The 14150-nt window shown below is 44.4% G+C and overlaps 1 protein-coding gene across 1 annotated transcript in view; it reads right to left on the bottom strand.

Annotated features, from left to right (window-relative positions):
- The window catches only part of NUAK1 (NUAK family kinase 1), an 80934-nt gene extending 69137 nt beyond the window's left edge, over positions 1 to 11797 (bottom strand). The window contains exon 1 of the mRNA XM_088454367.1: positions 10870 to 11797. Within this exon, the coding sequence (XP_088310493.1) occupies positions 10870 to 11172 (303 nt within the window). The 5' untranslated portion in view covers positions 11173 to 11797. The remainder of the gene's footprint in view (positions 1 to 10869) is intronic.
- Between the last annotated feature and the right edge of the window lie 2353 nt (positions 11798 to 14150).

Raw genomic sequence — 14150 nt, 5'->3', positions numbered from 1 at the left:
GCGAACTTTACGCATGCGCAGTATAGTGAACATCGGTGGCATACGACCGTGCGGCCGCTTTGACTGACTCTGAATGAGGTCCTGTGTCTCATAGCCACAAGCTCAATAAATACTTAAACCGACAACACTGACTCAGTCTGGTTAATTCTCACACAACACACACACACTACAGACACTCCATTTCGCCGCCCCCCCCCCCCTAACTCTCCCCGCTCTATATTTTCAAATTTTTCCACCCTCTTTCTCCGCGTTTTGATTCCTTCACTACATCCCACCTAACCCTCCATCTACAACTCACCCCCCAAATATCACCCTTCACATGAACCGGACCACATCCCCGACACAATACCTATCAATACACATTACAAACACCCCACATCCTCCAGTGGGTGCTGGGACATCCCCTCAATATTATTATAATTCAGTGGCAGACAGTTACCCCCACTATCCCAATCAGCTCGTAACACACACAACACACTGCTCCCTATCCCTCACACACGGAAACTGAGAAGTGCAGTATACACCACTTCCTCTCGACTTTCTATGCTGGAAATGCAGCAGTAACATTGGAGTGCTCTAAACCAAAATTTATACTGTTATGCAGCTAAACTTGCCTATTCATCTGTAATTTTGATGAGATCTTCCAGACTGCTGGGAGAGCAGGGCACCTGTCCATGTGCTGCCCACCTCCCTTGTGAAATGGGTGTGATCATGATGACAGGATTTACCGTAAGGTATCTAGTCAGAATGTCGACATTTAGAATGTCAACATGTTCTGAATGCTGACATGGTGAAATTGTTGACATGTTCATAATGTTGACATCTAACCTGTCGACACCATAATGTTGACAGTACATTTTAGCATTATATTTTGGTCTAGGATTAGGTGACAATTTGCTGAAAATGGTATGTTGCCATTCTGGTGTTGACATAATGAACATGTCGGCATTTTAAACAGGTCGACAATTGTGAATGTCGACATTTCTGTCAACTTAACACATATGTCTACATTTATCATGAGATTCACAGTTTTGCACTGTAGGCACCACACAACCTGCACTTGCTAATTAGTCTTGTGTGGGGGCGGGGTCATGATGATATAATTCAGACAATTTACATATTCACGTCCCATCCACTTCAGGAGTCTACCAGACATTACTGTGTGTATGCAAATATGGGCTAATATACAGCACAAGCCAATAACATTAGTTTTGCTCCATATTTTAAGTTGCAGTAATAAAGAGGGAGCACTTAAGACAACGTAAATGTTAGCTTTGTTGCGTAAAAGGCCTGTTTATATTGCTTTAACTGTACGTTGCACTATGGACTGGTCTTTAGAGATGTTGATTGTCATGGTATCTAGATATAAGCAAATGTATAGTGAACAAATGGATACATATAAACTGTACCAGAAGGGACTCTTTATCACATGAATACCTAAATTCCACGAGGAGAGACGGCATATTGGTGGCTCTACTGGTCATACGTGAATAATTCAGAGCACGGTCTTACATTATTTAAGTGCTCCCTTCTGTTTTGCTTGAATCTTTAATTAAACATTCTGTTCACATTTTACTAATACTGGTACATTATTAAAAATCTTAATGTTAGGTACACATTACAAAAACACACGCCTTGGATGCTTTTTAGTGGGGCAATTTTATTGCGCACTCCATGCACTCTTCAATTACTGTGTTTTATTCAATACAACCTATTGTACTGAATATTGATTAACACATGAGAAATAGGTTGTAACCTGTTCTACCACTTTAAATACAGTGTTAATATTTTAGAACACCAATGGGAATGAGCTCTTCAGGTGTTAGCATCTGAATAGCAAGATAGTTGTGAACATATGCAGGGAAATGGGTTGGCTGAATGTTTATTTCACAGGCAAACAGACTATTTGGATATAGATCTTTTGAAGTCTAGCTGACTAATACCCTCCTTGTCTGATTGCAATAGAGCTGAATGGTTATCTCCATCATGGAAGAGAACCAATTGCTGTCTAGCCACATACTGATAACATATGCTGGGTACACACATATTGACCGTTCGATTGAAAGGCTGATATATTATGTGCACGTCAGCCAGTGTGTACAGACGATAGGCCTGTGAACGACGTTGTTTACAGACATTGCACAGCCGATGGCAGATACAGTATATCTGCTCATTATGCTGTGTGTACGGGCAGTCAGCCGTCCACACGTACACTTCTGGAAAGGCTGCCGGGAAGGGGACCGCAGTGATGGTTTTTTTAGTGTGTATGAGCAACCATCATCTGCAGATGCATCTTTCTGGTGTGTACCCACCTTTAGAGTTCCACAGCTGAATGGACAGAGCTGACCACTTTGGCCAGCCCTTTCTTTTACATTGCCTCCCAGTAAGCTGGTTTAGTTTGGGACAGCAAGCCGATGTTCCGGTGTAACACCAAGAGCATTATATATATATATATATATATATATATATATATATATATAAATAAATAGGACAATTGATTAGTTATTGGGGTTATAATTATAATTTCTTATCGCCACTTATCATGGGAATAAGAAATTATTGTCAAAACTTGGAGATAAAGTGGAGAAGTTGCTCGTAGCAACCAATCAGCTTCTAACTGTCCTTTTCCTAGCAAAGCCTGTAAAATGACAGTTAGGAGCTGATTGGTTGGTACTTTATATCTCTCCACTATATCTCTCCCCAAGATTTGATGATTTGCCCCCTATGTACCACCAGTATGTATCAAGAATGACATGCAGGGACAGGGGTTCTGATAGGAGCCTGTCCCTGCGATGTGTAAAAGTAAAGAAATCATATAAGCAATCTCTACTTTCAGTTTCTGTTCCTGGACGTGCCACTGTGCACATGCGGCTTGTTGACCGCACATGCATGTGTAGTATGGTAAAGAGGGATCCTACAGATCCATCTCCCAGTACTTTTTGCAGATTGTAGCACATATGCTACAATGGCTAGCGCCATCTTCAGATTGCTTTAGCTTCTGGAGCTTGGTAACTTAGGGGTCTATTTACTAAGATGCTGCATTAATGCCACTCCTGCTTCGCCTGCTACCGCTGCGAAGCAGGAGCTGGCTAACGCAGCAGTTACTAAAAATAGACCCGCCGAGGGTGAACGTTAAGTTACCCCCTCGGCGGTAACAGCTAACACTCCATTCCCCTGACAGCCCTGTGTGTGACTCACCATCTCCAGGCTCCGTCCAGCAGCAGCAGCGACTTTTTTTTTTTCAACAAACTTTATTTAAAAACGGCCAACCTGACACAGCTGAAGTCCTGCTTCTCCAGTGAGGAGAAGTAGATAACGGCAGCTACAGGAGGCGATATCAGCGCTGGAGAAGTCACCTGACAGTAAGTGACATCTCCTCTTAGTAATACCTGGGACACTTACCACTGCCATTGATGTTTATGGCAGCGCTAAGTGCCCCAGGTCCAGTGTGATATTGTAGCCTGCACTTAGCGCTGGCAGGCTACAGGCAGATAAAATCCCTTTAGTACATACTGAGAAGCGGTAGGTACAGGGATTTTCTCTGCCTTTAGTGTTTTTCATAAATTTCAGCTCCAGGTCTATGCGGACCTTAATCTGGCACTGCTATCAGAACAACCTCTAATCAATTTTGGAAAACCGCATCGGATTTTTGTAATGAACACAGTATGCGACTACTAATATATTGTAGTGCTCTATAGTTTGCACATTATTTAGCAGCAAAACATACACCTTACACTTTATTCTAAGCTTCAGATTTGCCTTTTTTATTTATTATTTATTGTGGAAATTACCTTATACAGGTTGAGTCTCCCATATCCAAATATTCCAAAATACGGAATATTCCGAAATATGGAATTTTTTTGGCATGACTGAGATAATGAAACCTTTTATTTTTGATGGTTCAATGTACACAAACTTTGTCTAAGGCAGTGTTCGCAAATTAGCAATATAGCGCGTATTTTACCCAATATTGAGCAACGGGGACTCACTTTTAAACAGTAGCGCTGTGCTGTAGCCAATCCCTGGCTGCAGCACAGCGCGTCCCCCTGAGAAAGACACAGCGCTGCCTGTTATAGCAGCCAATGAGAGTCAGATAGACTCTCATTGGCTGCTGCTGTGGAAAGCCGTACTGGGATCAAGTGTCTGATCCCATCATCGGCACAGCATCCGTCCCGGCGCTGGGACAGTGTGTTTGTTCCCAGTGATGGGTAAGCCACCGTGGCGGGTACCTGGTAAAGGGACCGCCTGGTCCCTTCCACCAGTGTCGGCGGTAAAGTGGCGGCGGGAGGAGCTTGGCTCCGGGCGCAAGCTAAGCGGAGCTTGATGCCCGGAAGCCAAGAAGCAGAGGCGGTTGTTTGGCACTGGCCGCAAGTCAAACACGGCTCGCGGTCAGCAGCCAATAGGAGGCAGACAAGCCAATCGCGGATCGCCGCCTCATAGCCCCGCCCACTCACGGCATCTTTAATTAGACGCCGCTGAGTGGGAAAGTTCAGTCCGGCGGCGGAGGGGAGGAGTGAAGAGAGGCGCGGCGCGGCAACAGTTCCGGCGGCCACGCAAGAGGCCAGAAGACGGCGTGATCAAGGAGGAAGAAAGGAATAAGAAGGATGGGCCAGCGGCAGAAGAATGAAGCTGAGGACCGAAGAGGACTGCGGGGGTGGAAAGAAAAAGAGCTAACGAAGCTCCCCCCCCCCCGCAGCCTCTTCCACCGTATGGGTAGGCGGCTTTGGGCCACCATTATTTAACCTCTCCCTAGACCACCAGGGTTGTCGGGCACTAGGCCGTGGGATAAATTAAGGCAATAGGCCTTTGGGTATATAGGTGGGCACAAGCCCCGGGCTACATAGGGGGCATTAGGCCCAATTGAAGGTGTGAGTGACCTGGGCATTAGGCCCAGGTCACTAAAGGGCAAATAGGTGGGCCAATACTGGGGGCAATGCATAGGGGGTAAACTACTGGGGGCACTGCATAGGGGGATTACTATTGGGGACACTGCATAGGGGGATTACTAGGGGCAATGCATAGGGGGGATTACTACTGGGGGCAATACATAGGGGGGATTACTACTGGGGGCAATGCATAGGGAGTAATGCGTAGGAGGATTACTATTAGGGGTAATCCACAGGGGGATTACTACTAGGGGTAATGCATAGGGGGATTACTACTAGGGATAAAGCATAGGGGGATTACTACTAGGGGCAATGCATAGGGGAACTACTGGGGGCAATCCATAGGGGAACTACTATTAGTGGCAATGCATTGGGGGTCAACTACTGGGGGCAATGCATGGGGGGGGGGCCTACTGCTGGGGACAATGCATAGGGGGACTACTGCTGGGGGCAATGCATAGAGGGACTAAAGGGCATTAATGTGCGGCATAACGTGTAAAGGCCGGACATGGCTGTGTGGCATCATTTGTAAGGGGTATTACTGCATGGCATAATGTGTAAAGACCGGGCATTAATGTGCGGCATAATGTTTAAAAACCGGGCAAGGCTGTGTGGCAAAATGTGTAAAGACCAGGCACTGCTGTGCGGCATAATGTGTAAAGGGCATTAATGTGCGGCATAATGTGTAAAAGCTTGTCATGGCTGTGTGGAATCATTTGTAAGGGGTTAGGAGAGGTCTGAGAGGCATATGTGGAGCTCTAAAGCATAAATTATGATGGGACCCAGAAATGGTCAGGAAGGACCCCATTTTTTTAAAGTGGAGGGTCCCTGGGACCCACATATTTTGTTACTCACTGCGATCACTGCTAAGGCACAAATTATTGAATATATTGTATAAAATTACCTTCAGACTGTGTGTATAAGGTGTATATAACACATAAATGCATTCTGGACCTCATTCAGAGTCGGTAACTGCGGCCACACGGTCGTAAGTTAAAAGGGGCCGGATATGCAAAAGAAGCGCTCGCAAGTTGCGTCGTTTAGATGGGATCGTTAGCTGGACGAGCGAGGGGAAGATGCGGCCTAAGACTAAAATTACGCCCCCTTCTCGTTCCCATTACACGTCATCTCCGGGCATATAAGGATTAATCGAGACCATCGGGAACCACCGGAGCTGGTCGTAGACCATAAGGTTGACCATACCCTCTCTTAAGCACTACGATCAAGTCAGTGTAAAAACCTCCCATGTCACATGTGCCATGACACTACTTAGTTAATTATGCACTCCCATAAAACGCCGTTTGCATAGTCAGGCACGCCTGCGTGCGGATCTCCACTCCCCCGTTCACAAGCACCTTCCACTGTTACCACCCACAAACGCCTCATCCTGTCACTCAAACTAACGACCTGGCCAAGTTGAAGGAGAGAGCAATTTCTGATCGTAATAGCTAGTTTGCGCACGCGCATTGCGAATTTTACGCATTCGCAGCTTAGCGAATATCGGTGGTGTACGACCGTGCGGCCGCAACGACCGACTCTGAATGAGGTCCTCTGTGTGTATATTTGGATCCTATTCCCAAGATATTTCATTATGGTATGCAAATATTCCAAAAAACCGAATATTCCGTTATCCAAAATACCCCTGGTCCCAAGCATTTTGGATATGGGAGACTCAACCTGTATATTATTTTGAAACCGCTAAACATTGGACTTTACAAAAAATCCTGACCTAAGATGGTAACCTCTGTATTATTGTTTTCATCACCAGCTGGAAAACTGAAGTAGAATAAATCACTGTTGGCACAATTCATTTGTGTTTCTGTTCTGGCTAAGGCAAACTGCATAACTTAAATCACAATCATGTCTATGCATAAAAAACAAGTCACATAGACATTTTCTTGCAATTCCACCAAGTCTGCTGGAAAGGGGCCTCTAACTTTTCATCACACAATATATTCGTTTTAAGTGTTACAAGTATTTAAAGCCAGCGAATCACATAATGTATTAGAATGAATTTCACCTATAAAACAGCTTAAACCACATATTTTCTTTGTAAAATCATAAACATGATGGAATGTAAAATGTATAAAACTATAAATAGAATATATAACGCTAATGGTATTGGATTTTATTCCCACAAAGTCAATATTTGTGTGGCATTTCTATGTTTTCCATATATTTGCTTATGTTTCCTTCCACATTCTGAAAACATATCAGTAGGAAAATTAGAATCTCTCACAAAAATTAACCCTGCGGAATATGTGTGCTATATAAATAACTGTAATAGATAATACTCTTAACTGCTGTGCTTTCTGAGATTAAAGGTGGGACGCACTAAGCATCGCATTTTGCACGGGATGCATCCCGCCACCCATCGCTTACATGCCAGTGTTAATTACACTGATATTCATGAAGATTTGTGAGTAAATGTGCAAAGGACAGTTCTCCTGATAAAAGCTGTCCTTTGCGATAGAAGATCTTATGACCCAGATGTCCCTTTGTGCATGCGCCAGGGGGGGTTGTGAGGGGTCTTATTGGATCCCTCTTAGACCACTTTGCGAAAAAAGCCCATAGGAGCCAATAGGCTACTTCAGATGGCATTGCCCACGGGTCCATGCTGTGGACTACATTAGTTTAGCAAGCTTTGTGCATATGAGAAATACGGTCAGACCCCTGAAAACTGCATTTTCGGGGGTTTGATGACATAATTGATAATATTGCATCCCACCCTAAATGTTAACTCCAAAATGTTAACTCATATGATTATATTTGTGAAAATTTATTTATGCAAATACAACATCGGCAATTCCCCAGCTTTTACAATTTTCCATGTTATACCATGTTAACTGAATATGTTGCGTATGTCAGTGGTTTTCAACTTCAGTCCTCAAGTACTTCCAACAGGTCATGTTTTCTGGATTTCTTTAATTATACAGTACACAAGGAAAGTTAATGTAATTTGCTGGGTCAGTAATTATCCCACCTGTTTCCAAGATAGAAATCATGAAACTGTAACCTGTTGGGGACAATGAGAACACCTGCTCTATTTGAAACAGATTCTGCCAGGTTGTGAACAAAATAAATGAATATGAGCCAACCCCCTACCCTATTGCTGCACTTGTTGCTGACAGCCCAGCCTGAGCGTTGTACAGTCTTCATAGAGAAGACCTTGCAATCTAGTGGGAAATGGGGTACAGCCGAGGAGCATGTGTCACTCAGATTGGAGTTTTTCGACGGCACGGTATGTGCCCAGTGGGCATCAGGCAAGACAAGGTGGTTGCTGAATAGGTTTCCGTGAATAGTTGGGTTTTCAGAGAGTGTTTAAAGCTTTGGAAGCTTATGAGAAGTGGTAGGGAATGAGCAGAAAGATGTATGGGAGATGGAAATGAGAGGTGATTATGACAAAGGAGAAGTATAGGTCAGAGGCCGGTCAGGAAGGACGAGAGGGATAGTATTTAGGAATGATGGTTGAGAGGAGCTGTTTCTGAGGGTATTGTTGGCAATTTGAGGCTTTTTGTTGAATTCTGGAGTTTGTTGAAAGCCAAGTCTAAAGATTTGCAATGTAGAGCAGCAAATGTGGTTCTGGGAGAGAAGACAATCAGTCTTATAGGATGGGTAGTAATGAAGACAGACAGCTGAGGGAAATGTCAACAAGAGGACAGTGGCATACTCTGGCAATGTTTCATTGGAGAAGGTGGCAGGATTTTAAAAGATTGAATGTATTGAAGAAGAATACAGAGTCATGGATGACACCTTAGCAGCAGATTTGGGAGACTAATAAAAATGTGGTGTCAATGACAATGTAGAATAGTGGAGGGGCGACGCTGAGAGGAGGAGAGATTATGACTTCTGCTCTGGACATGTTAAGCTTCAGCAAAGTAACAAAATTTGGCACGCGATAAGAGGAAGTGGGAGGTCAGGAGAAGAAAGGTAGACTTAGATGTCATCTGCTTTGAGATGATATGGAAGGAAACAATAGAAATGAGTAGATTAATTAACTGACAAATGACACATCCAGTATGGTCATCTGTATTAGTTCACAGACAATAAACCAGCCTCAGACATACGTGCACGCGCGTGAGTGTGTGTTTATAATAATGTGTGTATATATATATATATATATATATATATATGTATATATATATATATATATATATACACACATTAATGCTCTATGCTGCTGCTCGGCTCATCTTCCTCTCAAAACGCTCTGCATCTGCCTCCACTCTCCTACAAGCTCTCCACTGGCTCCCCTTCCCTTTTAGAACCCAATTTAAGGTTCTCACGCTCACTTACAAAGCCCTCAGCCATTCCTCTCCCATTTACATCTCTGACCTCATCTCCCTTCACTCTCCTGTCCGCTCTCTTCGTTCAACTAATGCACGCCCCCTCTCATGCCAATTGATTACTTCCTCCCACTCCCGCCTCCAAGATTTTGCCCGCGCTGCTCCCCACCTTTGGAACTCTCTCCCGCTTCCCATCAGACTCTCCACCTCTCTTCAATCCTTCAAACGGGCTCTCAAGACCCACTACTTCATCAAAGCCTTCCAGCTCTCATCTTAACTTGCTGCTACATACTCCTTCCTCCCTGCCTACCCCATCTATGTCACCTTTTTGTCTGTCCCTCCCCCTTAGAATGTAAGCTCCTATGAGCAGGGCCCTCTACCCTCTTGTGCTTCTCCTTACTCTACCTTCATCTACTTCTTACTCTCTAGTAAGGGCACCTAACACTTGGTTGCTTTGCATTGTTGCTTATCTTGTGTTATGGTCGCGAATGTAGCAATGTATATTATCCATGATCTGTAATGTATTATATTATATTGTATTGTATTGTACTGTACTGTAAGTCACTGTAAATCAATCTGTTTATGTACTTTGTAAGGCGCTGCGGAACACTTGTGGCGCCATACAAATAAACAATAATAATAATATTATATATATATATATATATATATATATATATATATATATATTCTTGACTGGTGTACTAATCACACTATTTAACACAACACTGCAATACAATAGCTCTGGCAGTAAATGTCATGTTGCTATAACAACGCCAACCACTAGCTCTACATTTTGCATATGCATTAGAATATCCCATGTTTTCTTATTGTACAGAACTGTTTGTCTTGTTTAAAACCACGGACTGCATTTACCACAGTAAAAATAATGAGTACAAACCTATATAATATAATAAATTGTAAATAAGACAATTATATTTCAACTAACTACAAGGGTGTCTGCACTGCACGATGATTAAACAGCTCTTCAGGGGAAGCTATTGTTTAGTAGTCCAAATTAAAGACAATAATTATGTCTACAAGTGTAAAATATATGTGAACATAGAAATGAGACTGAAAATATAAGGCATCAAAGTTGAATAGCTGTGCAGACTCTCTCTGAAAAGTAGAATAGAAATACTGTTGCAGCAAAATTATTTAAAAGGTCAAAACGTGCTTGTTTCTGTAATGCAGCCAAACATATTTTAAAAATTATCTTAAAAACACTCTTAACATGCCCCTTGTGCTCCAGTCATCACTCCAGTCATGCAAAAGGCTAAGTGTTGAACGTCAATGCAAATCTCTCTCGTGGACAAGATGCTTTCACCTGACACCCTCTGGCTTGTCCCTGCTTTGCATGCAGGCTGGATCAGAGATAACAGGCATTAGACCATGAACTAGTAAGCGCTGCACGCCACTCTGCCTGGAGTCATGTTTAGAACCAAAGGTTACAGCTATACCATTGCAAAACATGAGCGAGAGTTTGATGTGAGACAGATGACTGACACTGATAGGGTACTGTATGGATGTTTTATAGAATATGCTTGATAAATGATAGCTAGAAGCTGATTGGTTGCTATTTGAAACCTCTCCAGTTATCCACTTCAAAAGGTTTGATACATCTCCCCATTGTATTGTAGACAAGTGGGATGATACACACATGTAGATACAGTGTACAGCATGACATGTAACATACTTACCACTCTTCCGGAGAACCTCTCTATTGCCCTCTTCACCTTGCCATAGGTGCCTTTGCCCAGAGTTTCCTGCAGCTCATACCTGTGCTTCAGGTTGTGCTTGTGGTGATGTCGCTTCACCCCATGCTGCTGCCTCAGGGGGAGCTCTGGGGTAGCCGCTGCTGACTCCTCTTCAGAGGGTGTTTGGGATGGGGAAGAGGAGAGGTTCATATGTTCCACCATTCCCACTGTCCCGCTGTCCGGCCCCGCATGCAGGCTGCTGTCATCTGTATCTGCCTCCACTCTCCCCGCAGCATCCCCATCCATCTCACCGGCAGGGCGTGCAGGGATATCACAATGGAGCGGTCACTAGTATTTGGCTCCTGCGCATCTGGCCCGTGTATACCGCACAGCGATCCTCCTCCTTATCAGCATCAGCAGGGGACCCCCATAGTGCAGACGGCTGGCGGGGGCTCGCTATTACCGGCTCTCTCCGTGCAGGGATGGGATCAGCGGCAGCAGCGTGAGACACGGAGCAGATGCTGAGAGCATGAGCGTGCATGCCGCCTCTGTCACCTCTCTCCCATCAGATGCTGCCGCGTCTCCCCTCTCACCTATCACAGGAGGGCAGCCAGTCCCAGGCTATAATAATAGTGCGATGCAATCGCTCAGGAGCGTCAGTACTCACAGAGGGGAAGAACAATGTGCCTTTCCCGTGTGGCAGCTCTCTCCATTTAGTATGAAATCCAGCAGCAGTGCCTGGGGTGTAGCATGGGTGACCTGGTGGCCGGTGGCGCCCGGTGCTCCATTACAGGGCGGTGAGCCACCTTCCCCGGTGCCATGATCCCTGATTTCCTTCCTTTCGCTGGTTCCCTCCTGCCTGATGCTGGCGGGTAGCAGTCTCCGAGCTTATGTGTGTGAGACTGGAGTCAGATCCCTGTTCTTCTCTCATCCCGTGCTCTCTCCTCTTGAGTGTGGAAGAGCCCATGTGGGTGGAGCTGCCCCTCCTCCCTTCCCTCTCACATTCCAGGCAGCAGCAGAGCTGGAGAGAGTAGGGAGCTGAGGTCAGCCAGCAGCAGCAGGGCACAAGCCAGGGATACAGGCTACTGCAAGGGAAATACCGAATGCCCACATCCTGTACCACCTATTCTGGCTGTTGTCATGCCTCCAACAGCACCACCCTCTCATTGTATGTTTTCTTAAGAATTACAGTTAACACATTATGTATCATTAGGTGATACAACTTCTCTCTTAAATGTGGTAAAATCTTCAAACTAAATTACAGATAGCTGATTATAACGTGAGCAATCTTGTGGACAGTTGCCAAAATATTGTTATACTTTCAATGTCGTTTTGTAGAATCTGACAGGAGGTATAAAGTGTCTGGCTAATGTTTTGCTATCAAGGTTAGTGATTGAACCTGACGTATTTATTTTCATGTCTGCCTTTTTTATTCTTTTATTCTTTTATTCAAATCGTCCAAATCGTTCAAATCGTTAAATCGTTCAGTCGTTCATCTGACAAATCTGACAAGTCTGACAAATCTGACCGTGTGTAGGTGCATATACACAACGATTTTTTGAACGATTTAACTATAACGACGTCATTATCGTTAAATCGTTTATAAAATGGTTCATTTTATTAAGGTGAACGATGAACGATAATCGTTCATGCGCGTTCACGTTTGTAGTTTGTAGTTCATCGTCCATTCTGACTGTCCAACAAACGATTTTCGTTCAGAAAATTGTTCATGTTGTGCAGAATGAACAATAAACGATGAACGATTTCCATTCACTGTATGCTGAATAAAAAATCGTTCATCGTTTAGGAAAATCGTTCATTATTTTAGTGACCAATGATTTTTAGTGAACGATTTTCGTTCACTTTTTCAAGGGAAATTCTGAATGAAAATCGTTCACTAAAATCGTTGGTTACTAACATCGTTATGTGTGTACGCAGTTTTATGGAGCATACACACAGTCAGATTTGTCAGATGAACGATTGAACGATTTGAATGATATGACCAAAGTTTTGAACGATTTGAACAATTGAACGATTTTTGACTGCATTAAAATGAATGGAATCGTCCAAGTCTAACTGCAAACACATCAGATGTCAGATATCGTTATCTGACAAATGGGAACGCGCATCGTTCATCGTCCATCGTTCAGGCATGTCAGATATGTCAGATTTTCCTTCAGATATGAACGACTGAACGATTTTTAAATCGTTATCGTTCAGATCTGAAGGAAAAATCTGACCGTGTGTATGCACCATAAGTGAACATACACTAATTTAGTATATGGTTATTAATGTATCAGATTATAGTTTATACTTTCATGATACATTCCCTGTCACCAATGATACATTCCCTGTCCTGTTACCAATGATACAATCCTTGTTATCAGTAGTGCGTTTCCTGTTACCAGTGGTACACTCAATGGTACATTCCCTTTACCTATAGTATACTCTCTGGGCCTGATTCAGACCCCGTCGCAAGCGCTGTGCGCTCGCAACTGGGTCGATGGTGGGCCAGTGCGCATGCGCGAGACCCGGCTAGCGACGGGCAATCCGTTGCTCCGGGTCTCGCAACAAAGGGGGCGAGCTGTCGATGTTGAGTGACAGCTCGTCCCCTTTGGTGGGCGGGCTGGGAGAGTGGCTGCCCAAACGGAGGCATTCCCATGTGAACTCCTGCCGTTTGGGGGCGGCCCCACTGACATCACGAGTGATGTCAGTGGAGAGATTTCGGCTCTGTTAGTGCCGAAATCTCTCTGGGGCTTGCGGCCACGAGACTCTACCACAAGGGTCTTGTTGCAAGCGCGACCATCAACCTGGCCGCTCGCTACAGCTGTGGGTGGTCACCCACAGCTATGCGAGCAGCCAGGAGGCCACACACAAAAACAAAATAAACGCCCTGATTCAGAGCGAGCGCTCTTTCAGAGCATCCGGCTCTGAATCAGGGCCTCTGTTACCAATAGTACACTCCCTAATACCACTGATACATTCCCTGTTAACAATGATACATTCGCTGTTACCAATGGTAGGGATGGCCATTGACCACCAATGTTTACAAAACACTGATGGTTAACAGCCGATGCCAGATAGTTTTACCATCGATGGCATAGAACCAGTCGTTCTCCACCATCGATGGTAGAGAGCCCCCCCCCAAAGGTTTTTTTTAACTTAATGGTAAGACACGGATCCTAACTCCACCCCCTGATGCACCAGTGACGCCCCGTCCCTTGATTCTGATTGGCCAGCAGCCCAGTGTGTCATGGAGCTGGTATGACCATTTATGTTTTCCC

The sequence above is a fragment of the Taudactylus pleione genome, unplaced genomic scaffold (genome assembly GCF_031769625.1).
Source record: "Taudactylus pleione unplaced genomic scaffold, aTauple2 ptg000040l, whole genome shotgun sequence".
Classification (NCBI taxonomy): Eukaryota; Metazoa; Chordata; class Amphibia; order Anura; family Myobatrachidae; genus Taudactylus; species Taudactylus pleione.
Note: the sequence above shows the minus strand (reverse complement) of the source record. Positions and strands in the feature narration are given on the sequence as shown.